The sequence below is a fragment of the Gadus morhua genome, chromosome 17 (genome assembly GCF_902167405.1).
Source record: "Gadus morhua chromosome 17, gadMor3.0, whole genome shotgun sequence".
In the NCBI taxonomy this organism is placed as follows: Eukaryota; Metazoa; Chordata; class Actinopteri; order Gadiformes; family Gadidae; genus Gadus; species Gadus morhua.
This window is the reverse complement of record NC_044064.1, coordinates 9,552,409-9,578,106: the sequence shown is the minus strand read 5'-3', so window position 1 is coordinate 9,578,106 and position 25,698 is coordinate 9,552,409. Positions and strand designations below refer to the sequence as shown.

Below are 25,698 nucleotides of genomic sequence, written 5' to 3'. Positions count from 1 at the left end.
CTCCATCCTCCCCTGTCACTCCCATATACCCTCTCTCTCCATCTCTCTGCCGCTCTCTCCAGTATCGACTTTTCACGTCTGTTTGCCTAGTTCCGTCGATGGAAGAGAGAGAGAGAGAGAGAGAGAGAGAGAGAGAGAGAGAGAGAGAGAGAGAGAGAGAGAGAGAGAGAGAGAGAGAGAGAAAGGGAGGCTGGTGTTGTGTTGTGTTTGAGAGCAAAAAAAGGCGAAATAAGGGGAAAGGAAATAATGGAAATAATTTCTCCCCTCCTTCTTCTGAACAAAATGGCTGGTGGTAACAAGGACGGTGATTTAGTACAGAGAGAGGGAGAGAGACTACACAAAGCAATAGGAGACTGAGAGGACAGAGAGAGAGACGATAAGAGAATGACGAGTGAGTGGATGAGGTAAAGAGAGCGAGAGGGAGAAAGGGAGGGAAACATAGAAGGTAGCGAACGAGAGAGAAAGTGAGGGCCATGGTGCCAAATCTGAACCTCTCTCCAAAAACAGCGAGGGAGGGGCGAGTGACACACAAAAGGGACAGGAAACCATTAGTAAGCTTCTTTTCATGCTCCCGCCTCTTCTCTGCCACCCTGTCTTACACTCATTCACTCTCTACAACTCACTACCCCTTTCAGGGTAGTATTACCCACCTCTACAGGGTGTTACGCATGTTGCTGGTTCTGCTCGTGGTCGACAATTTTAGTAACACGTCAGACACATGTCCTCTATCTCCTTCATCAATACTGGTTGATGTTTTCAGTAGTGCCCGACCGATATTGATTTTTGAGTGCCGATGCCGATGCCGATTTTTTTCAGAGAAAAATTACGATTACGATTTAATCGGCCGATTAAAAAAAAAAAAAAAAAAAAAAAAAAAAAAAAAAGCATATAAAACGTAGTTTTTGATACCTTAAATATACTTTAAACACTTTTGACGAATATGTGAATTGAATGCAGAACCTTTGAGGGTTTTAGAATACATTTACAGTCAAAAATGAGTGTAATGTAAAATGTAAAATAAATAACTAACTCCCAATGTGCTGCGCTCGTGAGCAGTGACTAACACGTGCGTGCTGAGCAGTATGGTCACACCGTTAGAGTCTACAGTATAACAAATTAACATGGCCTGGGACCTAAAGAAAAACAGGCACAACATGCTCAAACAACGCGTCTTGTGTACATTGGTGAGGTGAGCGCGCAGCTGCCTGAGCGAGCGTGCTTTCATGTTGTACGGTAAAATTCAATCTCCTCTTTTTTACTCCAGCTAGAGTTGTTAGTTAGCAAGAAGAGTAGGAGCGCAATCTGCAGGATACTAATCGCAATAACATTTAAAAAAAAATAAATAAATAATAATAATAATAATAATCGGTTGTAATCTGCGTCTTTTTGGCCGATGCCGATTATTTTCAAAAAGGCTATAATCGGCCGATTAAATCGGCAGGCCGATAAATCGGTCGGGCCCTAGTTTTCAGGGGATAATTAAAGAACATCTCTAAATGAACCCTGTCCCAGACAGACCTAGGGTAACATTCATCCCCGAGCCAACGGGTTATTTTCACATCACATCCAGAAGCAATCCTGGGCTACATGCACTAATCCCTACTAAAAATAATGTATTCCCTGGAATGTAAGTCGCTTTGGATAAAAGCAATAAAAGACATACAAGTAACCTAGTATGTACCTGTATCATCACGTGTCCGTGATCCAAAACTTTGATTGCGGGAAAAAACGTTGATGACTTTTCAACATTCAGTGAATAAGAGATGAGTTAGAGAACAGACAAGAGAGGGAAGTTAGCGTTAGTTCAACCTGTGGAGGGTAGGACAGACTAAGTGTTTATCCCTGTCTCTCCCATTATCTACTGGTTTGTGTCTCCATTCCTTCTTCCTGAGGTTAATGTGAAAACAAGGTGGGGAGGGGAGGGGGACCACACACACACGCACGCACAAATGCACGCACACACACACAAACTCCTCTCTCTCGCGCAGCGCTTATGAAGTACAAACTCTGGAAGTGAACAGAAGTCATAGAGATTTGGTATTTACGCACACATGAAAAAAACATGAGACTACGAGACATGCAGGAAAAAGCAGAGACATACAGCGATCATGACTGAGTACTCTACCAGTTTGTTATTTCATGTTATTTTGAATTCAGTGAACTGCATAGATGCATAAACACACGCACACGCACACGCACACACACGCACACATATGAACACAAACAGCTGGAAAATCTCCCTATGGCTAGATGGCCAAATCCATCATTCCTGGTCCGACTTAAACACGAAAATAAACAAGTGCACCATCAGAATCATAGACATAAGATTCAAACATAAATACTCAAACATCAATTATTATTCATAAGCAGCCAGGCACATAAACATCTGTAGTAACGGTAACAAAATCAATTTATAGGAACAAACATAATCCACTGCACTTCAAGCCAGCCACAGCAGAACACTGGTGGTGGTGGGGGGGGGGGGGGGGGGGAATTAAAAATTCACACCGCTCATTATTTAGCATTCCACCTTGGCCATAGCATGGCATACCCGGGCGTATAAACCAACTCTAACGTGTTGAGATGCAGACGAGCCAGCGCCTAGGGCCTATCCACAATGCTAGCCGCAGCAGGAAAAACAACTAAACCCTTTCTTTCATCCTCCGTTTGTTTCCTAAATGCCGTGCGATCGGTCAACGCAGATACATGATTTACCATGTACACACACACACACAGAAAGGAACCACACAGACTGGATTCATCTGGGAAAGATGGGCAATGCATTCAGGCAGAACCCCTTAGATCAAACACAAACACTTTACGTCAACCAAGACATCAAAGGGGGGGGTAGAGTAGAGAAGGGGTTTGGGCATCTTGCTCAAGGATTCCTACTGGACATAGGGGATGGAAGCCAGTACCTTTTAGCTGGGAGTGGCACACCCTCGCTATGACTGCACTATCATGTCCCCTAAGTATAACAGTCTCACTCGCTCTCTCTCTCTCTCCCCCATCCAGACTCATGTTCGGGGGTGCTGTGCTATAAAACCCTCATGGTGATGGTAGGAGAGGGGCGGTGATTCAGGTGGAGGGAGAGGGTGGATTATCCACTCCATAAACTTGAGGAATAGAAGCAGGCATTGTTTTGCTTCTGCCTCAGGTGTCGCCGATGTTTGCCTCCGAGCTGCATTTATTGGCTCTCTGCCCAATATGGATGCTCCGCGAAAGTGAGTGTGATGGTGCAGAGCTTGCGCAACACACAACATACATAAACACATGCATGCTTAATGCACACACACACACACACACACACACACACACACACACACACACACACACACACACACACACACACACACACACACACACACACACACACACACACAGGAGTATGCATGTGCCCAAGGAGCTAGGTGAACACACAGGCACATATAAATGTAGTGCACATACACATATATTAAGTATACTCCCAAAAGGGCACACGCACGCACACACACACAGACACACACAAACAGCTCTCCCACACAAATTACCCTCTGTCTGGACGAAGGAGGGAAACACATAAAAAGTTATGGCTCAATTAGGCAAGGGGGGTAAAAATAATGTAATCCATAAATTAGCGCAAGTCAATTAGGACAACTTGCCAATTAAGGACAAATGTGTGACTGCAGGGCAAGGCCTTAACGAGGCAGCGGGCGGAGTCACCCGTGCCCTTCCCTGTTTGTGACCATGATTCAGCCAATGGGGTGCTGCGACCGTGCCTCTGATGGGAATTAGCTCTCAAATTAATTCCTGTGGGGGCGGGGAGGGGGACTAGGGCCTGGCACGCTGTGTGGTGAGCGAGAGAAGAGAGAAAGACGGAGATAGAGAGGGAGAGAGGGAGAGGGAGAAAGGGAGAGGGAGAGAGAGAGAGAGAGAGAGAGAGAGAGAGAGAGAGAGAGAGAGAGAGAGAGAGAGAGAGAGAGGAGAGTGACAGAGAGAGAGGGGGAGAGAAGGGGAGAGAGAGGGGGACAGAGAGAGGGAGAGAGACACGGGAAGCAATAGAGAAAGGGAGAGAGCAAGAGGGGATGGAGGGAGAGTGAGAGCACTGCAGAGTGGGAGATACAGCGACAGATACAAGGAGACGGAACGGCAGAGATGGGAAGGAAGCGAAAAAGGGAGCGAGAGCGAGGGGGGAAAAAAGAAGTGAGGGGAGGAGGAAGAACCAGGGGATAGGGGATAAAGAGCGACAGAGAGCAGGATGAGTTCATCTATTTGCGTGTCTTTGTGTGTGTTTTCCTGCGGTATCTATTTGTGGACCGTGCCATACGGGTGGGTATTGAGTGGCGGGTGTGCTCTGTAAGGCTTCGTGATGCTCGGTTCCCCTCACTGATCAGATCCTACGCTCCACAGAACCCACCCCTTGCCGTCAGAGGGCTCTGGCGTGTTAACAAACGCTTTGTGTAAGAGAGAGAGAGGACAACAAGGGATTAACCAGGATACTGTGGATCACAGGAAAGCAGCCCCCTATGGCTCACTTTTCACGTTTGTGACAGTTCCACGGGGTCACACGGGTCACCTGACCTTCCCCCGCCAAGCCTAATCAATTATGACTTAATCCAGTGTCACCTGTCGACCCAACACACACACACACACATATACACACACACCTTAACACTAATGCTGACTATACCTGTGTAACTACCTCTTTTACTGTACAATCTCTTGACTGTCGACCTCTCACCTCAAGACGCACACACTCACCCACACCAACCCACCCACACACGCATATACAGCGTCACACAGCCACAAACACCCACAGACAGGAGCGTCAGGCCTTACCTGAGCTGGTGATGACCCTTGTCCTTGTACGGAGTGATGTCCAGCACCATCTCCCCCCATGTTTTCGCGATGGTCTCCAGACCCTTATGGATCAAAGACATAGGGTACGGTGAGTACACAGACACATGAGCACACAACACAGCACGATGGAAAACAACCTGTGGGCTGTGATGGGGAGTGAGGCAGCAGGGAGGGTGGAGGTTGTTTTGTTCTTCCAGGGCCCAGCAGAGATGACTCTCCGTGAGGCTTAGACGCCGTACAGGAAGCCATTGATCTCGGTGCTGAGCGGAGCACTTTGCACACATCACACAGCAGAGCGTTCATAAATGAGCGTCATGTCTCTCCCCCTCTCTCTCTCTCTCTCTCTTATGCAGTCCCCCCACACCAGGGGGCTTGACAGTCTGTGTGTGTGCGTGTGGGTGTGTGAGGAAGGTCAATGTGATCTAGACACCTTCTTGAGTGAGCCAGGCTTTTGACATGCTTAACATACACAGATGTAACCTCCGGGAGCTCGCCCGTGACTCTCTGCTGAGCAACACTGGAGAGATTCAGATGGAGGTAGTGGTGATGTTGGTGTCGGGGGGTTGGTCGGAGGGGGGGGGAGACCCGGAGGAAGGGATCAGGCAGGCAGCACATACTACATAATTCTAAAACACCCCCACCGGGCTCCCTCATCTCCCCCGCCGTTCTTGTCTGGAGGAAATTAAGTCTTGTCTCAATTTCCCCCACCGCCTGCCAGCCTGCCAACCTGCATGAGTAGCAAACCTCCTCCAGCCCTGGGAGATGGAGAGGGTGGGGGGGGAGAGAGGTAATGCGGCCGCTGGAGGCTAAAGGAAGGGGCTACGAGGCTAAGCCTGTGAGCCGCCGCTGCCGCCTGGCTGACTTAGCCCTCCGCATGACCCCCTCCTCCCCCCCCCCCCCCCCCCCGTCGGGTAAGGGTCTTTTACCTGCAATCATTACCACATGGACCCCTGTGACACCTGGCAGCCATTCATCATGCCCCCCCCCCCCCCAACACACACAGCCCGTCCGTTGTGAGGACCCGGCCGAGGTCCTCACGTGTGCGATGGTGCAGGATTCACTTTCACACACACACACACACACACACACACACACACACACACACACACACACACACACACACACACACACACACACACACACACACACAACTGCATACCCACATTAACCCACACAACATGAATGCACAAGCTAACGTGCATGTTGCGGCAGGGTTTCAGAGGAGCCTTGTAAATGCAAATTCAATAATATCCATCATTGACCTTTGACCCAATAAAGCATAACATATGAGATTTCAGACGCCCAACAAAGGAGAGAGAGAGAGACAGACAGACAGTAAAAGAAAGAGAAAGAGAAGGAGAGAAAGATGCACTGCACCGAAAGACAAGCCAAGGGGTCGTAGGAACAAGGTAGAGATGGAAGGTGGTGACGTTCTGTGAAGGAGGGAAGGGGGAGAGGCGCAGTACCAAGGAAGGAGGAGGAGGTGAAGAAAGGAAGAGGATAATGTCTCTGGGGAACGGCAGGTAAACCTCAAAGAAGAGGAGGGGAGAGGAAGACTTCCCACTCCCTGTCTCTGCAGGTGCAGAAAGGAAATGCATAAGGTAAAGGAAAATAGGGCGAGTAGCAGGCAGCTGGTATGGCTCAGCACTGATTGATCTGCATTGCAACAGCTGTCTCCCCCTTGTTTTCATGGCTGACAGAGGTAGAGAGAGAGACAGAAAGAGAACTACCCAACTGTTTCTGCATATTTTTTTATATATTTCATTATATAATTGTTTTTGTATTTATTTGATGTATATCTTTTTTAATTTATAACACTCTAAATGAAATGTTAAATATATAAAGTCATTTATATTCTCATTTGCTTTGGCATGGTGAACGTTTATTTCAATGCCAATTAATTCAACTTTAATTAATTGAATCCAGAGAGCGAGAAAACAGTGATAGAGAAGCAGAGAAATAGCGAGCCAGAACGAGAGACAGGTAGATAAGAGAATTAAAGAGAGAGAAAAATAATAAAGAGAACGAAACACAGAGAGAGAGAGAGAGAGAGAGAGAGAGAGAGAGAGAGAGAAAAATAAAGTGAAAACAGATAGAAAGATAAACAGAGAGCGAGGGAGGACCTGTTCGATGGAGAGCTCCTTGCAGGCGGCTCCACAGATTTCAGAGATCTTGTCGGCGTGCTGGTCCAGGCCCAGGGACACCATCTTCTCCAGGGTGAACTCAGGGCTGGTGTGCTCCACGGAGCACTGCAGCTCCTGGCGGATCTCATTCCAGTGCCTGCAGAACACAACCCAGAAGAACAGGTCCAACATCATCATCATCCTCGGCATCATCATCACCATTATCAGCATCATCATCACCGTGTGTATGTGTTTGTGTGTGTGTGTGTGTGTCTGCACACGTGTGTGTGTGTGTGTGTGCGTGTAGAACTGGGTCCTCAGCTCGGACCGCCTATATGGTAACTGAGATGTCTGCCGTGCAACATATGTGTCGCGGCACTCCTCGAGTGACGGGTGAAAGGGAGGATCATTAGCGACGCTGACTGGCATAACTGACAGCCGGCAGAGCGGGGGAGAGAGTGAGCGGTAGAGAGATAGAGAGAGAGAGAGAGAGAGAGAGAGAGAGAGAGAGAGAGAGAGAGAGAGAGAGAGAGAGAGAGAGAGAGAGAGAGAGAGAGAGAGAGAGAGAGAGAGAGAGAGAGAGAGAGAGAGAGAGAGAGAGTGGGCGGAGCTGTGAAATCTGTGCCAGCCGTCACCCTCTGGCTCTTCTCCCGCGTGTTTTAATCACAGCGACGCCCCTCCGACTACACGACCCCCTCGGAGACCCGGGTACCTTAGCCACACTTCACATTAACCCACCAGACACGCGCAGTCGCGCACACACAGTCATTACTTCACGGTTAACAGGATTAACCCCAACCAGCTTCGTCTCTGTTCCCACCCCCAGCGGCTACTTTAACTACCAATGAGGTGTAGGGGTTTTTTTTTTCTCTCAGCCTGATAAAAATCAGGAATATTTCCTCAATGTGACGTTTAATACACATATGTAAACCGGAGGTAAGGAGGTCTCCCAAAGGTTTGGCCACTGTGACCACAGGGGCCGCTATCACTTGAGGTCAGACCTAAACGACCACACACCCAGCCCCAACCCCTGTTTGCCCACATATTCTGAAACTGTACAGCAAAAAAGATTTTGCTGTACCTTTAAAGTTTGGAAAACCTTGAAAAAAAAATTGAAAAAATAAACCCAAATAAAATGAAATTGAAAACATGCTCCTTAATAATGCTCAACCCTAAGTTATTACCTTTATTTCGGCATTTCTCTTAAATATGCCAGAGTTATGTGCGAATAGGATTATGCAGATGTACCATAATTATTCATCAATAACAAGTCTGCTTCAGAGTACCCCAGAGATCTAAAATGTGACGTGCTCATCAACGACATTCCCTTAAGTTAATGTGGATTTTTTTTTTTTTTAAGTTTTGTGTCTATTGCTAAAAAATGACATCACAGTGTTAATTAAGTCAATTGGGAAGAAACGCTGACTACAACCATTCCGAAGAACAACTCTGAGTTGTCAAATTTGGTACATGTATAGAAACCGTGCGTAAGCAAGTCTCCAAAAGGTAAAGTGCCGTTTTGACGACAGGGGGGCACCATAACTCACAATCAAAGAAAACCTTTAGTCTTATTATTCGATCAATCAGTCTGCTTCAAAGTGGCCCAGGGACTTGAAACTTGTCGTGCTGGTTCATTACTCTTGCTAGCATTAGCATGCTCACGTTATATTGCACACGATACGATGAGTTGGCTCATGTAACCACATGCATTTTCCTCTGAAAGAAGAAAGCCTTTTTCAGAAAATGTGACACGTGTGGTTGTTGAAAAATGAAAAAAAACCCAGTGTAGAACCCTGTGATTAATCACCAAATCATTAGAAAACGTAAGAGTCTTAAAAGCTTCTAGAACCAGAACCCCTGCTCCAGGTGAAACAGCATCCGTTTGAGGGTCAATGTGGTGGGGGTTACAGCACCTGTCTCTCAGGGCAGGGTTCTTCAGGTCTGTGATGAGAGGGATGGTCCTCTTGAACTGCTCAATGTTTTTCCTGGTACTTTCCACTATGTCCCACTTCTTGTCCTGTAGACACAACGTTAGTTAAGGTCTCTTTTTGGTGGGGGGTTGTGTGTATGTTTTTTATCCACGCATTTAAATGAGCAGAAAGTTTATTAAAGATATTGATAATATTGGGACAGTGTTGTGGCCACTCCCTGTCAAAAGGAAATGGGTATGATTCCCTTATGTCTGCTGCCTACGGCAGGCATCCTGGCGCAAGGTGAAGCCAGTTGATCCATACTAAGGGTCCCGACGTGTATGTGTGTGTGTGTGTGTGTGTGTGTGTGGGCCGACCTTGAGTTCCCTGCTGAGCTTAGTGACGTGTTTGAACATGTCCTGGGCGGTGCTCTCCATGGTCTCGGTCTGCAGGGAGAGGAAGGCTCCTGTCTTCCACTGCTTCCAGTTGGAGCTCCACTGCTGGCTAGCCTCCCACACCTGCTGCAGGGACTCCAGGTCCTGGCGGAGGAGGAGATACAAAAAGACATGGATTGAAGAAACAGAACTTATTGGAGAAGACGGCACCGAGCCCAGGAAGGAAACCTTTCTTTCCGGTTCTGTTAAGGAGATATTCTGCCAAAGAGAAACTGATTTGCGCAAGTAGAAGAAGCTTTTTTTTTAAAGAAGGATTATAATAAGTGTCTTACTACGGTGGCTAGTCTGCAAAGTGGTGATTTAAAAACTTTTCAGTCTCTTTTTTACTGTTAACTAAGGCTTAACTTGTGTTTACCAATTACTCTGTTACAGATCCCGGCTTCCAGCAACATCACCGAAATCCGAGTCTGACTGTCATCAAACTTTAGATGAGTCATCTAAAGAGTGATTTGAGAGACTATTCTCAGCCTAACTTGTCAAGTCGCGTGGGATAACAGTGTCTCCTGATGACTCAATGTAAATGATGTGATGATGCTCACTTACACATGGAGGTGAACATACACTAACAAATACACATGCACAGACATGCATACTCGCACACAGAGACAATCACCGACACGACAAACACACACACTAACAAACGCACAAGTCCTTTTTCCATCAAAAAGATAATGCGCTTTAAAATGATGCGCATCAAAAGTTAGTGCGACATATGTGATGGAAAAAGGGTTATATCGCTCTAACGCCAATTTTGTCGCACTAAGTTAATTCGCTCTGCAGAGGTGGTTTTGGGAAAGTTCTAGCGACATAAAAGTAATGGAAAACGGCTGAAGCGATATAGAATGTCACGCATGCGCATTGTTGATGGAAAATCATCTAGCGGTTCAGAAAAATGCGCTTCAACACGGGGCATTGTGACACAATTTTAATTCGCTATAATCATTCTGTCGATGGAAAACCGTTTAGGCGCTTCTTATGTCGCTACAAATTAATTCGCTTTAAGAGTTAATTCATAACATAAAATCTGATGGAAAAAGGACTACAGACACACTCGCTAACAAAAACACATACTCACATGCAAACCACCAATCCCACACAAACCTGATTACAAACATAAAAACACACAAACAAAACACACCGCTGCAAGGCCAGCATTGACATCATGAATATAATCCTTGCAAACCCTTGGATAATACATTTATGTATCCTTTGATAAGCCAGACTGCTACACACAACAAATAAACCCAACCAGTCAAAACTGGTCCACAAAATAGATACTTTAGAAATGTGCATGACTATTGTGTTTGGTTGGTCTGTTCTCTTTTTTTTTAACGGGTTCAATGATCTTTTCCAAAACAATTTATTGATGACTTAGACAAAAAAAAATTATGAAAACTTCCAATGTTTTTTAAAGGCTAAAGGTGGAGCTAATATGTGATAATGCTTAACATACCATGTAAAATACAAGGTACTAAGAATTACCACAAAAAACGGGTCATAAAAAAACTCAGTCATGATTAAACTCAGTGATGAATAAACTCAGCGATGAATAAAAGGGTCCAATAAGAAAAATAAAGGAAGTAAAGTTAATATTCTTTACAACACAATGCATTTTAAGAGATTAGCAGTGGACATTCTTAAGGCCCTGGGTGTGTCGATAAACAGAGATCACTGTAAGGTGTATGTGTTTGTTTGTGAGAGCGATGGAAAGCAAGAGAAAGTTTTGATCACCCTATAGCCTTCAGTGGCTATGGGGTGATCGAGGGAGCGAATTAACAGCAGGAACTGAGGCTACACAGAAGGGGGGGGCACAAAAAAACACTCTTCCCCTTGTGTAACATCTGGTGATACACACTGGATACACATCTGCCAAGGACACATGGAAGACAGAATACAGATAAGTGCAGCCCATAGGAACAGCTCAGGCTATATGAGAGGATTGTAATCATGGCTCTCCCTGCTGATCGTTCGAGTGCCTTCCTCTGCGTGGCGTCTCTCAGAACGCAGCATGCTGAACGCCGTGCCCTCACAAAGTTAATTTATCTCCAGCGAAATTAAGTTAGACAATGTTAACACTGCTGGCCTCTGTGGAGGTGGAACTTTACCCAAGGGGTTTTATGTGCATCGTGGGTGACCCGGTTTGCTTGTAGTGCTCAGAGGTGAGGCCAAGGACTTTCTGTCTTTGGATGGACGATAGAAGTCCATATCTATCATACCTTGGACCTAACATGCAAGCTGAGGATAGTCATTCACCATGACCATCACCTGACCCTACATAACCTAACTAGGACCTACCTCCACTGAGTAATCTCTGCTATGTATTTACACTAAATCGTTTCCACACGGCCTGTCAATGTTTTGGCTCATTCATCACTTCTACACTAATGGTTTTCATTTCTGTACGCATCATGTAGCCCAGCCGACCAAATCTAGAGACCCCCATACTAAGGTGTGTGTGTGTGTGTGTGTGTGTGGGGGGGGGGGGGGTCCTTGATAGATATCGTTATTAAGTCTGTAAATGTGAACCAATAGCTCATAGTTAACTCGTAAAGATCCTTGTACATTGAATGCAATTATTTCTGACATCAATAACAGAATTACAAATCATGGAGCTTAATGTGAGAGAGAGACCTTCTCCAGCGCCTGGAGGTCTTTGGAAGGGGGCTGGACGATCTTGAAAATGTTGAGGCCCTGGCGGAGGGTCCCCTCCTCCTCCTTCTGGCTCTCCAGCTGAGCCCGGAGGTCCTGGATCTGCTCCAGGGCTGCTTCACCGCTCGCCGCACTGCTGAACGGACCTGGACACATATACACACGCACACGCACGCGCACGCACACGCACACGCACACACACACACACACACACACAAATACAGGGATGTGCAACGTTTTTTTTACTTTGTGGAGACAGTAAAGTTATCAGCCATTCCGAAGGGACGGCAATTACCAAAACCGCCACGTTGAGAGAGGGTGAGAGAGAGTGTGAGAGAGGGAAATAGTGAGAGACGCTAAACTGGAATAGGAGGGAAGTAGAGCAAGAGGACATAGGAGAGGGAGCAGAACATAAAAGCAGATAAAGACAGAGTGGTAGGGACTCAGAGAGCGAGGTAATGACTGGTGATCATAGTGAGGTGAGCTACTGATACGACTAGTGTCTATTACACCTCCAGGCGCGGTCTCTCTCGCTCTGTAACTTTCTGCCTCTCTCGCCCCCCCCCCCCCCCCCCCTGTCTTTTCTGTTTCAGTGAATGCCCTTCAGACCGACACAGTGAAGCGACTGACCCAAATGAGAGGGGAAGAGGAGAAGGAGGGAGGGAGAGAGGAAGAACGGGGGGGGGGGGGTACCTGATGAATACTGATGTCACTTGGCATCCAAAACTCATTAAGCGTCCTGGCAACTGCCATTTGGTTAAATTTTTGTATCCTCTTTTTCTAGTCCCTGCGGCATTCACCCAGATTACATCAGAGAACCCTTTTTGTTTGGAAGGTGGCTGTGGTGGTATTGTCGGAGAGGGGGGTGGGGGGTGGGTTGTGCTGTTCCATGCAGCTTGTGCGTTGTCTCTTTATGTGTTTGCGTCTTTTATATTGTTCTCACAACATGAGAGGACAACATGAGAGGAAATAGTGGTGAGTGGGGGGGAGATGAAGGGGGGGGGGGGGATTTTGAAAGTTGAAAAGTCTGGGGTTCGTCTGTGTGGTTGAGAGAACAAACACGATCTGATGAATACAAAGAAAGAGGTGGGGACACCTATCATCCCTAGGCAGAAAGATGAAGACGATTAAAACAGTAGACATAAAATAACTGAACTCTGTAAAATGTCCATGTGTAGAGTTTCGGCAGCCGCTGAGGTTTCAGCCCCCACCTCTGCCGTCCCATTCCAATGTCTATGGTTTCCTGAACTGGTTTGTATTGCTTAAGGTGGCAATACGTAATTCCAAAATGATGTCATCGTCTCCGACAGCATCAAGTAGTCAATAGAATTGATCGATTTATGAATTGTATATAGTTATTGACTCTGTAAATGTGAAACAATAGCTCAGAGTTAACAAGTAAAGATCATTTTACATTGAATGCGATTATGTCCCACATCAACAATATGATTACAAATAATGGAGCTTATTTTGAGGCGTGCACATATGACGCAATTTCCATTTTCCGGATAAGAGACATTATTTTTAATCTCTACAAGGTCGATTTTTTGACAGCTTTAGAAGGCTGTGAATAAATCAGTTTAACCAATCACAATCGGGTATCTTTGACAGTCACCATGGACACTGTACATGTTATCGGATTTTGAAGAAGTAACAGCTTATTTACATTTCGGAACACACATTCCTGTAATTGTATCCATTGTTGTGAATATCATTCATTGAGCGATAATTATCGCTGTCCATTATATGTATTGATCACTCATATCAATAGCAGCCGGTACCACAAGCCAATGTTTACTGCCACTGCGATACTCGTGAGACGTGTCCCAAAGAGGGTTACGCTTCTTGGACACATACATAACGGCCCTTGTGTGTGGGTGTGCGGAGCTTCGGCTTGTCAGCTTGTTGATGTTGATGCTGCTTCCCAGAAAGGGTAAATTCCTCAGACATACAGTATATAATGTTTATTACGCCATTTAATTGACAACATCTGTCGTTATAACGCTCCTACACAACGATGTTACAGAGAAACCTAAACAAATGAGTCTTAGCCATGGGGATAACACCCCTCCCTCCAGCCCCTCCTTCCTTAAACTCTTAGCCCAAATCCGATTTTCTGGTTTGAATTAAAAGCACATTCTCTCTAGAGCCCTTTGTGTGTCTGGGCTATTGTAGAAACATGGTGGGGCAGGGCCCGCATTGAGGAGGTCCGGCTTCCCATGTAGATATAAAGGGCACGTTCTATGGTAACAGAAAAAATAATATATAATATATTCAATTTCTGCCGAGACCGTCTCGATATATGACATTCAATTCCAAACACTACACATTTAAGACCCCAGCGTGCTTCTGAGTGGCGAGAGGAAGTAGCAGGGGCGGAGCTCAGGTGGGGAAAGAGAGGAGACCCGGGGAGCCGATGAGAGGTGTTGATGGTAACGCACTCAGAGTACCCCTCGTTTTGTACACTGTTGCTCACACACGGCATCAGGTGTGTGTGTGGGCACACATGTGTGTGTATTGCGTGTGTGTGTGTGTACATGTCGTGTTTTTGATAGCGAAAATGTTTGGGATTTCAATTTTCATCTTTTAATGGAAATGGCAAATGGGAGAACAAACAAGAGGACAGAGAAAGAGGAAATAGTGGGAGAGAGAGGGAGGGAGAGGGATGTAGGGCATGTGATGGAGGGACATAGAGATGGAAGAAGAGCGAGAGAGGGTCTCTGATGATTAGGGATGACATGGAGTAAACACTCATCTCTGAGGAGGACAGAAAAAAACAACTGGGCTCTAGTAGAAAGGGAGGGAGAGAGGAGGGAGGGAGGAGGGAGAGAGGAGGGGAGGCAGAAGAGGATATCATTTGGGAAGAGGGAACGGAAGAGAGGCGGGATGGGGAATAGAGTTATAGTGAGGTTAACAATGTTTTTTAGATAGAGGAAAGGGAAAGGGATGTGAAAGAGCCAGCCAACCAACCAACCAGTCAGTCAGTCAGCCAACCACTCAGGATTGTTTTTTTTTAGGGGGATGTGGAGCAGAGAGAGGGGGGAGAGCAGAGAGACCCCTGAGAGTGCAGTGACACATTAGACCCGGGCCATTGGTCACCAGACCAGAGAGAGAGAGAGAGAGAGAGAGAGAGAGAGAGAGAGAGAGAGAGAGAGAGAGAGAGAGAGAGAGAGAGAGAGAGAGAGAGAGAGAGAGAGAGAGAGAGAGAGAGAGAGAGAGAGAGAGAGAGAGAGAGAGGATGAGATCGAATGAGAAAAGCCAAGCGATAGAGACCGAGAAAGTACAACACATAAAAAGTTTAAAAAAGCGCGAAGCGACAGAGAGACAGAGTAAAAGAAGGAGGGACAGAGGGAGAGAGGGAGAGAGGGAGAGAGGGAGAGAAGGAGAGCGTTGGGAGGGCGGGATCAGTGTAATGATGCTGGAGATGGGGTGGGCTGGGATGTTCTACCATGTGGAACTGCAATCACCCTATCGGTCGGTCAAGGCTGAGGCCTTGTACTGATCCACCGACAGACACACACACACACACACACACACACACACACACACACACACACACACACACACACACACACACACACACACACACACACACACACACACACACACACAGGCATCAGAAAGCGTCAACATCAAATGCGACAGCCATATGAATAGCACATGAGTATTGATATATATAGTCCTTTGTGTATATGCAGTGTACAAACGTGTGTTTGTGTGTTTGTCTGTGTGTGCATGTGTCTGTGCATTTGAATCCATGTTCATGCTGACAAACTCATTCAGGATGTTTTGGATGCATGGCTTTACTCATAGTGTTTCTGTGTGTATTTCTTTGTTTGTGTGGGTGTGTGTTTGAGTGTGTGTTTGTGTGCGCGTGACAGGGAAAGAGTGAAACAGACAGTGAGAGGAGGAGGAGGAGGAGGAGGAGGAAAGAGAGAGAGAGAGAGAGAGAGAGAGAGAGAGAGAGAGAGAGAGAGAGAGAGAGAGAGAGAGAGAGAGAGAGAGAGAGAGAGAGAGAGAGAGAGAGAGAGAGAGAGACATTGACCTGTGCTGGTGAACTCCTGCAGCGTGGCCTGGGTCTTCTTCTTGAAATCCTCGGAGGAGAAGACCAGGCGACTCTTGAACTTTTCCTTGTTTTTCCTCAGCATGACGTCTCCGTCCACCACCGCCTGCTGGAACCACAGCCACTGGCTGCTCAGACCCTCCAGCATCCTCTGCACCTGGGGCACCACACCAGAGTAGGAGGCGGGTATGGTCAGGGCTGGGGGACCTACCACTGGGAGGTGTGGGTGGGGTGTATTTATGTTGGTGTGCGGACATGTAAGTGGGTTGTCTACTATAGAAAGTGCTGTAGTAGGTATAGTATCAGGAGTGTGACATGATGTATCCTATGAGCAGAATGTGTGATGCATTATCGGTTGTGTTTCCAACTGTGATTGTGGTTGATACGTGCGTGCGTGTGTGTATGTGTGTGTATTTAAACACACATAAACATATACACACACACCCATATAAAATGTATGACGATGAGGGTATTTCATTTGTGAGTATGTGGTCAATTTAAAGCATGTGCTTATACGCTTTTGTGTGTGTGTGTGTGTGTGTGTGTGTGTGTGTGTGTGTGTGTGTGTGTGTGTGTGTGTGTGTGTGTGTGTGTGTGTGTGTGTGTGTGAATCTATGAATACATACTATGTTTACATCACATTATTATTATATTATACGTACTGCCAGGTCGACGGTGACCTCATACTTGGCCAGGATGGCAAACTGATCGTGTATGGGGGGTATCTTGGCCTCCAGCTTGGCCAGCCCCCCCTGGAGACGCTCCAGCAGCTCCAGACCCTCTCCCAGCTCCTCCAGGGTCTGGGGAGGCCGGCTCAGCCTGCGCACGCACGCACGCACACACACACACACACACACACACACACACACACACACACACACACACACACACACACACACACACACACACACACACACACACACACACACACACACACACACACACACACACACACACACACGCGTTGGGAAGCAGTGGGAGACATGGCCATGCATGTGCCTGGACATGTGTGGGTTGGCCACGCTTCAACCCACACATTGTATTGCATTTATGGTGCTGCATTCGTTCATCATACACATCTTAGTTTTTCTACTGTTAAGCCCCTTGCTGTGTGCCCTATGCGGTGTGCACGCCTGTGTGTGTGTGTGTGTGTGTGTGTGTGTGTGTGTGTGTGTGTGTGTGTGTGTGTGTGTGTGTGTGTGTGTGTGTGTGTGTGTGGGATTGACGTGAGGGATTGACCAACTGCAGTACTTGAAGTCGGTTAGTGAATGTGCGAGGGAGTGACTGAGTGACTGAGCAGCATATTATAGAGTGAGGGAGTAGACTTCCCCCAACATTATCACCCGCCAATCCGAGCAAGAAAAAACTAAAAAATAATACAATTACAGAGTAAGAATAAAAATAAAAGGAAAAACAGTCTCACCTTTAACGTTTGGTCTACAGTAACCTTCCAATATGTCCATAGGGACCTCAACGATAGCAAGGGTTAGCATTAAGAACCGGTTTGAAACAGTCGTCCTGCTGGCATCAGACGACTGGGCTCATCAAATATTGAACGTAGCCTCGGGACAGCAGGCGATGGTCAGTGTCCATTCTACACCACTGGCTCCTCCAGTCTCCTAGATCTCCTCTGACGCGTCCTGACAACCCTCCATGGGAACCCATTACGCCCTGTCCAGCTGAATGAGCGGGAAAGCCCAGCGGCGGCCGACAAATCGCTGTTAATTAAAAGTAGCATGTCGTGTTGCGTTTCCGTTTTGTGTTGTTGTCGTCGTTTTTCTGTTTATCCGCTGAAGACGATTAGTATCTCAACCTTTGATGTGATCGGACATGTTTGTATCGTTGAATGACACCTCAAGGTTACAGTTATTGATTCAGAACCGGGCGCACGTGCATGCACGCGCAGAATGTCAGTGTGTGTGTACTGGATGTGCCAGAATTTCCCACTTGTTCTCGGTGCCAAAGATGAGAGACTGAAAGTTAGCCTACATTTTGAGTCCCTCTCCTTAAAAAACAAACACCAAGCCAGAAATCCTGGTGTTATTATGGATTCAGATTTGAATTTCAACAGCCACATCAAGTCAAGTGATAAAATCTGCCTACTATCACTTGAAAAACATAAAAAGACTAAGAGGACTCGTGCCCAAACAAGACTTGTTTGGGAATGTCCATACCTTTGTCCATGCCTTTATTACTAGTAGGTTTGATTATTGTAATAGTCTCTCTGCAGATCTTCCAAAAAAAGCTATTAGGCAGCTACAGCTTGTTCAGAATGCAGCTGCTAGAGTTCTAACAAAGACCAGAAAATTTGACCAAAAACACATCACACCAATTCTCAAATCCCTGCATTGGCTCAAGTCATGTCGGAGGATTGGTTTCAAAATGCTCACCTATAAATCGCTAAACGGTTTAGGGCCAATGAATACCACTGAAATGCTTTCACTATATGATCCCTCTAGACCATTAAGATCAACTGGGACCAGTCAGCTAATTGTTCCCAGAGTCAAAACAAAACATGAGAAAGCAGCATTCCTCTACTATGTGAACAAACAGCTGCAATAAAGGATCTGTGCCTTGCTTCAATGACTGCATTTAAATCACGGTTAGAACCGTTTGTGGGGGCACCCTGGTGAATCCCCAGATACAGCGCGTACCAGTAAGGCTCAGTCCTTACGGCAGCGACCCGGGTCTGATTCTTGGCCGTCGTCATGTCCTCCTCTCAGTCTCTCCCGTACCTTCCTGTCTTGCTAAATGTATCTTCATGAATAAAGCATAAAAATGCAATGTATATTTGGTAAAAAAGTATATATTCACGTTCGCTTTCTACTAAACTAAACTCAAAAGAGCCAGTGAACCCAGTGTTTCAGCTGGAACTCAAACACTATGAGGTATTAAAAAAGGCGTTTTAGGTGAAGAGTTTTAGGAAAAAGAAGGGGACATTCCCATCCTCATGGTTACAACCCATGCCAACTTTGTAATGCTTTTATAGTACCGTCGTTGTGTATGAGCGTTATAGTGTTATAAACATCTTCTCAGATGGTGCTTCATCTTTCACACACCGTGGCATTATACTTTGGGTCCTGGAAGCTTAACTGTCACTTGGTTGTGGACATTAAATAAACCATTGCTCACACCGTTGCGATAAATTATAAGGTTCCGAAAAGCTCAACTTTGTCTCAGGATTACTATGTATTACAATATATAACATATATTACCACGTTTAAACCAAAACACACTTTTAAATTATTATTGTCTTCATGCACTATTATATGTTTTATTTTATAACATATCAAGGTTTGGATGTGAAGCATGTCAAATCTGCCTCATGGATAAAATGTGCTACATAAATATAGTTGACTTGACTTGACTTGACTAAAAGTGACCCGACACACATGTCTTTGTGTCTGTGTCCTTCAATTGTGGAAAATGTATAATGTGTGTCCTTCTCCACTGATGGAAAAGTATGATTATAAACATTCAATCCTATCTGTCTATCTTTTTCTTTCTTTACCATCCATTCATGTAACCAACCATCCATCCGTGCCCTTCCTTTGTCTTTCTCTCTCCCCCCTCCCAGTCTCTCTTTCCCTCTCTCCCCCTTCCCCCTCTCTCTGTCTCACCCAGTCTATCTCTCCCCGTATTACCTCTGCTCTCCCAGTCTCCCCCCTCTCTCAGCCGCTCTCCCAGTCTCCTTCCCCCCATCTCTCCTATTCACCCCCTCTTTCAGCTTCTCTCCCAGTCTCCTTCCCCTCTCTCTCTCTTATTCGCACCCTCTCCCAGTCTCCTTCCCCCTCTCTGTCCCTTATTCTCCCTCTCCTAGTCTCATCCTCCAAGTCTCCGTCTGTGTCTCTCTACCTGGTGGCGTTGTCCTGCAGGAAGCCGTGGAGCTCTGTGAGCTGTCGGCTGGCCATGAGGCTGAGCAGCTCGGTGAGTTTGCTCTGCCACTCATTGCAGTGCTGCACCAGGGACGACTTGAGGGGGGAGCAGTCCAGCAGCACGAACTGGATATCCAGCACGGTCTCCTCATTCTGGATGTTGTTGGCCACCTCTGTGTACCTGCAGCCCGTGACCAAAGGCCATGGAGGAAGGAAAGAAAAAGAGACATTTTGAGACTGAGGCGGTGCTGCTTTTTCCGCCTGGTTTGAATGATCCAAAATTTGCCTTTTGCTGCATCAAGTATGACGATATAAAGAACAATGTTAAAGTTTTGATAAATTGGATGCAAAGACGGGGTGCTCGGGAGACTGCTTGTTTGTGAAAAGGAGATTTCTGTAACTACTTTACTTATTTGTGAGTCTAGACTGTGAAAGGGCAGTCCCTACGTGCGGGGCTCAATCTCTAACAGATTGAATGAGCAACAATGATGCAAGATGGAGATGAGTAGGCATCACAGCTCAGGCAATCAGACAATCATATAAGTCATCTTTTTTATTCATTGAAATTCTTGTATACAACAAGATGATCGCAGAATTAAAGCTGGTGTGTGACTGTGAGAGGAGAGGTTATTTGAGGGATGAGATAATAGACAACGCCTGACGCCTGGCGTCACAGGTCACAATTATGTATAAGTGCATCCATAGAATAAAGGACAGTAAAGACCAATACAATACAAACTTAATTGCTGCAATGAAGCAAATCGGATTATTGTAATCGATGGCAGTCTGTTATTGACATGCATGCACATTTTTAAGTGCTGACCCAGCCAGGTATGCGTACACATGGAAAAGGATGCATACACACACTCTCAGTCATGGTAGTGACACACAAACACACACACACACACACACACACACACACACACACACACACACACACACACACACACACACACACACACACACACACACACACACACACACACACACACACACAAACAACAATCACTGTTGACTCCACAGTGATTTACATGACAGTCAGAGAGAAATCCATAAGGCAATAATGCAAACCACCTAAGGGATGTGTGTGTGTGTGTGTGTGTGTTTTTGTGTGTGTGTGTGTGTGTGTGTGTGTTTTTGTGTGTGTGTGTGTGTGTGTGTGTGCGCGTGTGAGTGTGTGTGTGCATAAGTGCACACACAGCAGTGTTTGCTGAGTCTGTGTGGCTGGACCTCCGTGGCGTGTAGATTGAGCAGAGGTCACCGGGACAATGATCTTTGTTTTGGCAAAAGATCTCCGGATTCTCTCAGACTCATCATTTCTTCTTCATCATTCTTCATCATTCTCTCTCTCTCTCTCTCTCTCTCTCTCTCTCTCTCTCTCTCCCCCCCTCTCTCTCTCCCTCTCTCCCTGTCTCTCTCTCTCTCTCTCTCTCTCTCTCTCTCTCTCTCTCTCTCTCTCTCTCTCTCTCTCTCTCTCTCCCCCCCTCTCTCTCTCCCTGTCTCCCTCTCTCCCTCTCTCTCTCTCCCCCCCCCTCTCTCTCTCCCTCTCTCCCTGTCTCCCTCTCTCCCTCTCTCTCTGTGGTCTTAGGCCCTCTAACCATGCCCTCCTCCCAGCTCTCTGCACTGAGCTCCACTAGCAGTATTCCCACAGCCGCAGCACCATCCATCTCCCTGCTAGAACACCATTTAGTCGGCTACAACTAAAACAGCTTTCATGTTCCGCAGGGCTAATACAGGCTGTACTTGTTATTTCTAATTTGATCTTATTTTACAGGGAGAGATTTAGGGTCTCTTTCTTTAAGGGTCTCTCAGCTGGACTGGGGGATACGGATTAGTTGGTGCTATATTGCTCATGCTGATGTCTACTTTTCTTCTGTTTACAGTGGGCATGTACATGAAGCCCTATTGACAGCGCCAAGCGTAAACAAGGATTACATAGGTAAACTCCACGCCCTAAAGGAGCTGAACTGGCAGAAACAATCCAGGTTCCTCCTCCCCCTTACTGGAGGTCAAGACAGTCTAGTGGTTCAGGGCTGTTTGACTCCGGGCCAAAAATGGCTGTGTTTGAACACCAGTGTCCGCAGCATCCTTGAGCTAAATGCCCTCACCTGACCTGCCCCGGAATAATATGATGATCTATGCTGAAATTCCCAAAAGTGAGATGCTCGTGATACAATTTCTCTGCTAAATGACCAATGGCACATACAGAGAAATTTATTTTACGTTAGCTCCTCATGTATTGGCTTACTTGGCTGAGAAACTGAAGTAGTACATGGTAGACTAGTTAGTACCCTATCCAGACTAAAGTGACTCTGAGGAGCCCTTACCTGGCGATGTCTGCGTCAAAGGTGGACACAGGCGTGTTGAACCGCTGGTAGCGCTGGATGAAGGGGTCCTTGTTGATCTCCCAGATGGCACGGTGTTTGTCCCAGGTCTTCAGGTAGGCCTGCAAGTGGCCCGCATTGGCCGTCATGCCTGCTGCCAAAGCCGCCTGGATCTTCCCCAGCTCCTCGTCTTGCTCTGGGAGTCCATGGGGACAGAGGTCACCTTTTACTTTCTACTGCAGTAGAAAGTTCTACTCGAGTCAAAGGTGTTTGTATAGCACCTCCATTTTACCACCAGGTGTGGTTGAGTCGCCATTACAAGCCCCTTCAGAATCAACCCCACGTGAATGAGTCCACACAGATGATGGCTAGATCGCTTATAGTCTGGGGGGTACCGCAACAAAGTTGGACAATGACCCCAAGGACAAGAATATGTGGTTCAACAATAGAATGGTTGATGTCCTACACTGGTACTAAATTCAAAGCCTAGAGGTCAGTCTTGTTGAAATTCCTGCCACAACCATCTCTCAACATTGCTGGAGAACACGGAGCAAATCTGTCAGGGAGCTGTTGTAAAAATAGCTCCTTCACCGGGCAGAGCTGCTCCATGCAAACCTCAGAAGACCTTATCAATTACTAATGCATGAAAACAATGCATTTTATGCAATTTGTAAAAAGATGAGCCGCCCAATTAGGTTTGGATTTGAATATGTACTGTCAAAGCATTAGTTTGCAATCAAAACGATGAGCCGACAAATACGTGTACATTTGTTATCAAAATCTGAAAGAGGGGTCTATCAGGGGTTAAATATTTTTACGAGGCACTGTATATCGTTGAGACAAAATCTACAATTAATTTTCACGCGGCAGTACGTTTCTGTGCGACTATCAAACATCTAAATGAATTCAGATTTGGCGGCTAATTGCATCTCAAAGCCTTTCATAACTCTTGGCTTACATGAAAATGAGTTCTGTGTGCTCTTTGCCCTCCTGCTCATGGCGCTGCGGGGGGAACAATTCGCTGAGCTACAAACTTTGCGTCTGTGTTCAGCGCAGGCTCTTGAGCAGTGGTAACCGTTGTCAGTGGGAGATGGGGACCTTAACTCGCTCCCTCTTTAGCTTAGCCTGGGGCTATGTGTAACCTTGTACCAACATTGTGCCATTTTGAAAAGCAAGCCACACAGTCACAACCTGCATGCTAAACAACGGGGCATACTGAGGGGTTGTATTGCTTCATTAGCTCTCTGCCATTGGATTTCATGCTCCTTCAAAGGGGCACCTGCTGTCAATCAAACTCTCATGCATATATGCACACAAACACACACACACACACACACACACACACACATACACACACACACACACACACACACACAGGCAAAGCACAAACAAAGGCACGCTAACACACACAAATGCACAAGCTCTCTCACTCCCACTCACACACACACACTATTGCAGCATTCTTCAAGGAAAGTGATAAAATCCAAAGGATAGCTTTTAACAGTTACTTTATTTGGTAAAGTATGCATGTTTCGGTATGGTAACTATAACTATGGAGCAAAAGGAGGTTGAAGCGTGTCTTTGCACGTGCAGAGCGTCTCCCAGCTGACCAAAGCTATATTAACCCTATCCTATGGGCTGCCAAGAGATTCTGGCTTGCTCTGGCTCCAACCGTCTGTTATGGTATGGATCCGCAAGGCCCGGAAGTAGTGGGAGGAGCCGTTGTGACGTATTACCCATGGCCTCCTCACCTGTCTGTGGTGCTCTCCTCTGTGGATGGAGCTGTTATTGCAGCCTTCAGTAAGGTCCTGCTCCCCTTGTGGCTATGTATAGTACTTACAGCTTATATGTTTGGTCCTGCTTTCTAGGGTCTATGTGTGGGCAGCTTATGTTCTTAAAATATGTAACAACACACACACACACACACACACACACACACACACACACACACACACACACACACACACACACACACACACACACACACACACACACACGCGCACACACACACACACACACACACACACACACACACACACACACACACACACACGTGGGTTTGTACTAGGGATGGGCAAAACGATTATTTTCCGGGAATCAGTTCTTTCAGTTCTGTTCCCTATCACGATTCGTTTGTTTGATTTGTTCGTTTGATTTGTTCGTTAAGTCAGATTACGTCATTTGACATGGAATCTCACATGTTTCTGGCCCCCCTCCCCCCTTTTGCTTATAAGTATTGGGTACGCCCACCAATTAAGGCTTTTTCACAGCCTGCCCTACCATAAGGGCAGTGCCGGCGGTCGAAACGCCAGCCGTAATTGAGCTGCGCCAAGCCGCACCGAATCGAACTGCACCGCCCGGGGGAAACGAGGGGGAATAAAACAGAAACGAGAAAAAAGTTTTCAGTCACGGTGCACTCGGAAAACAAAAAAAGCTAATTTCTGTAGCATTGGCTTATACGATGCTGTTCGACCATTTCCATGGTAGGTAAAACAACACTTTATTAAAGCTTGCAATTGTGTTGTAGAACAAAATAAAAAGAAAACCTGCAAAGTGCTTGCATGATATTGAAGCCTACAGCGATCGTTAGTTAACTTTTGTGGCGGTGCCTTGTTATTTGTTTACCCATGTCACGTGCCATGGCAACGCGATTGCTAACAGCTGTAGCACTCCTATTGGCTGAATCTTTGAAAACGTTTTAGACTCTATCAATATAAGGTCGCGGGGAGACGGAGCTCTGTTCGTTTGTATATTTTATTTACATGACCATATTTGAGTTTTATGTTAAAAAAAAATAATAATCAAAGAATCAGTTCTCTTGTTTTGGGAATCAGTTCTCGTCGTTCACCTTCGGGATTCTTCGTTTGGAACGAATCGTTCGCGACCGACCCATCCCTAGTTTGTACATGTGTTCTAACTGCTGTCCTTGTTAAAACGGTTGGAGAGCTGGAAGGGGTTTTGGCGGGAACATAGGAGTGTGAGAGATTTGAAGGGGATGAAGACAGGGGACGAAGAGCAAAAAGCCTTGTTGTAATAAAGGCATGCTATTGAACCACATTGCATGAGTTTGTCTGTTTTGGTGGGTGGGTTGAGTTTTGTGTACATGCACACACACAACAATGCTCACACACTGTGCACAACAACACATGAATGCTGAGACACTTCAAACACACAGACAACATTTCATTTGCACTTGTATTTTCTGTGCACGTTGGCCTTTTGAAGCCTGATTCGGTATTGGATTGTCCCCCGCACCGCGGACATCTTAAGCCTCACTGGCGAGCTTGTTCCAATCCAATCGCATTCCGAGATAGTTTGCTGGAGCAGCGTCCAAACTGAGCGAGAGAAACCCCAGCAAGCCAAAAAACGACAGAGCCTCTCCGTCTTCCAGTCAAAAACAAATGCCATAGAGAATAGAAAGGACAGAAAGGATTAAGCTGTGTCTTCCACTTGCATTCGT

At 46.3% G+C, this 25,698-nt stretch overlaps 1 protein-coding gene across 1 annotated transcript in view; it reads right to left on the bottom strand.

The window, feature by feature from the left end:
* Positions 1-25,698, bottom strand: part of dnah2 (dynein, axonemal, heavy chain 2) — a 186,475-nt gene that overhangs the window by 115,184 nt on the left and 45,593 nt on the right. Inside the window, exons 16-24 of the mRNA XM_030338322.1 lie at positions 22,242-22,434; positions 19,895-20,095; positions 16,702-16,858; positions 16,022-16,196; positions 11,959-12,122; positions 9,250-9,411; positions 8,876-8,979; positions 6,963-7,119; positions 4,819-4,901 (exon numbers count right to left, since the gene is read on the bottom strand). Coding sequence (XP_030194182.1) covers positions 4,819-4,901; positions 6,963-7,119; positions 8,876-8,979; positions 9,250-9,411; positions 11,959-12,122; positions 16,022-16,196; positions 16,702-16,858; positions 19,895-20,095; positions 22,242-22,434 — 1,396 coding nt within the window. The remainder of the gene's footprint in view (positions 1-4,818; positions 4,902-6,962; positions 7,120-8,875; positions 8,980-9,249; positions 9,412-11,958; positions 12,123-16,021; positions 16,197-16,701; positions 16,859-19,894; positions 20,096-22,241; positions 22,435-25,698) is intronic.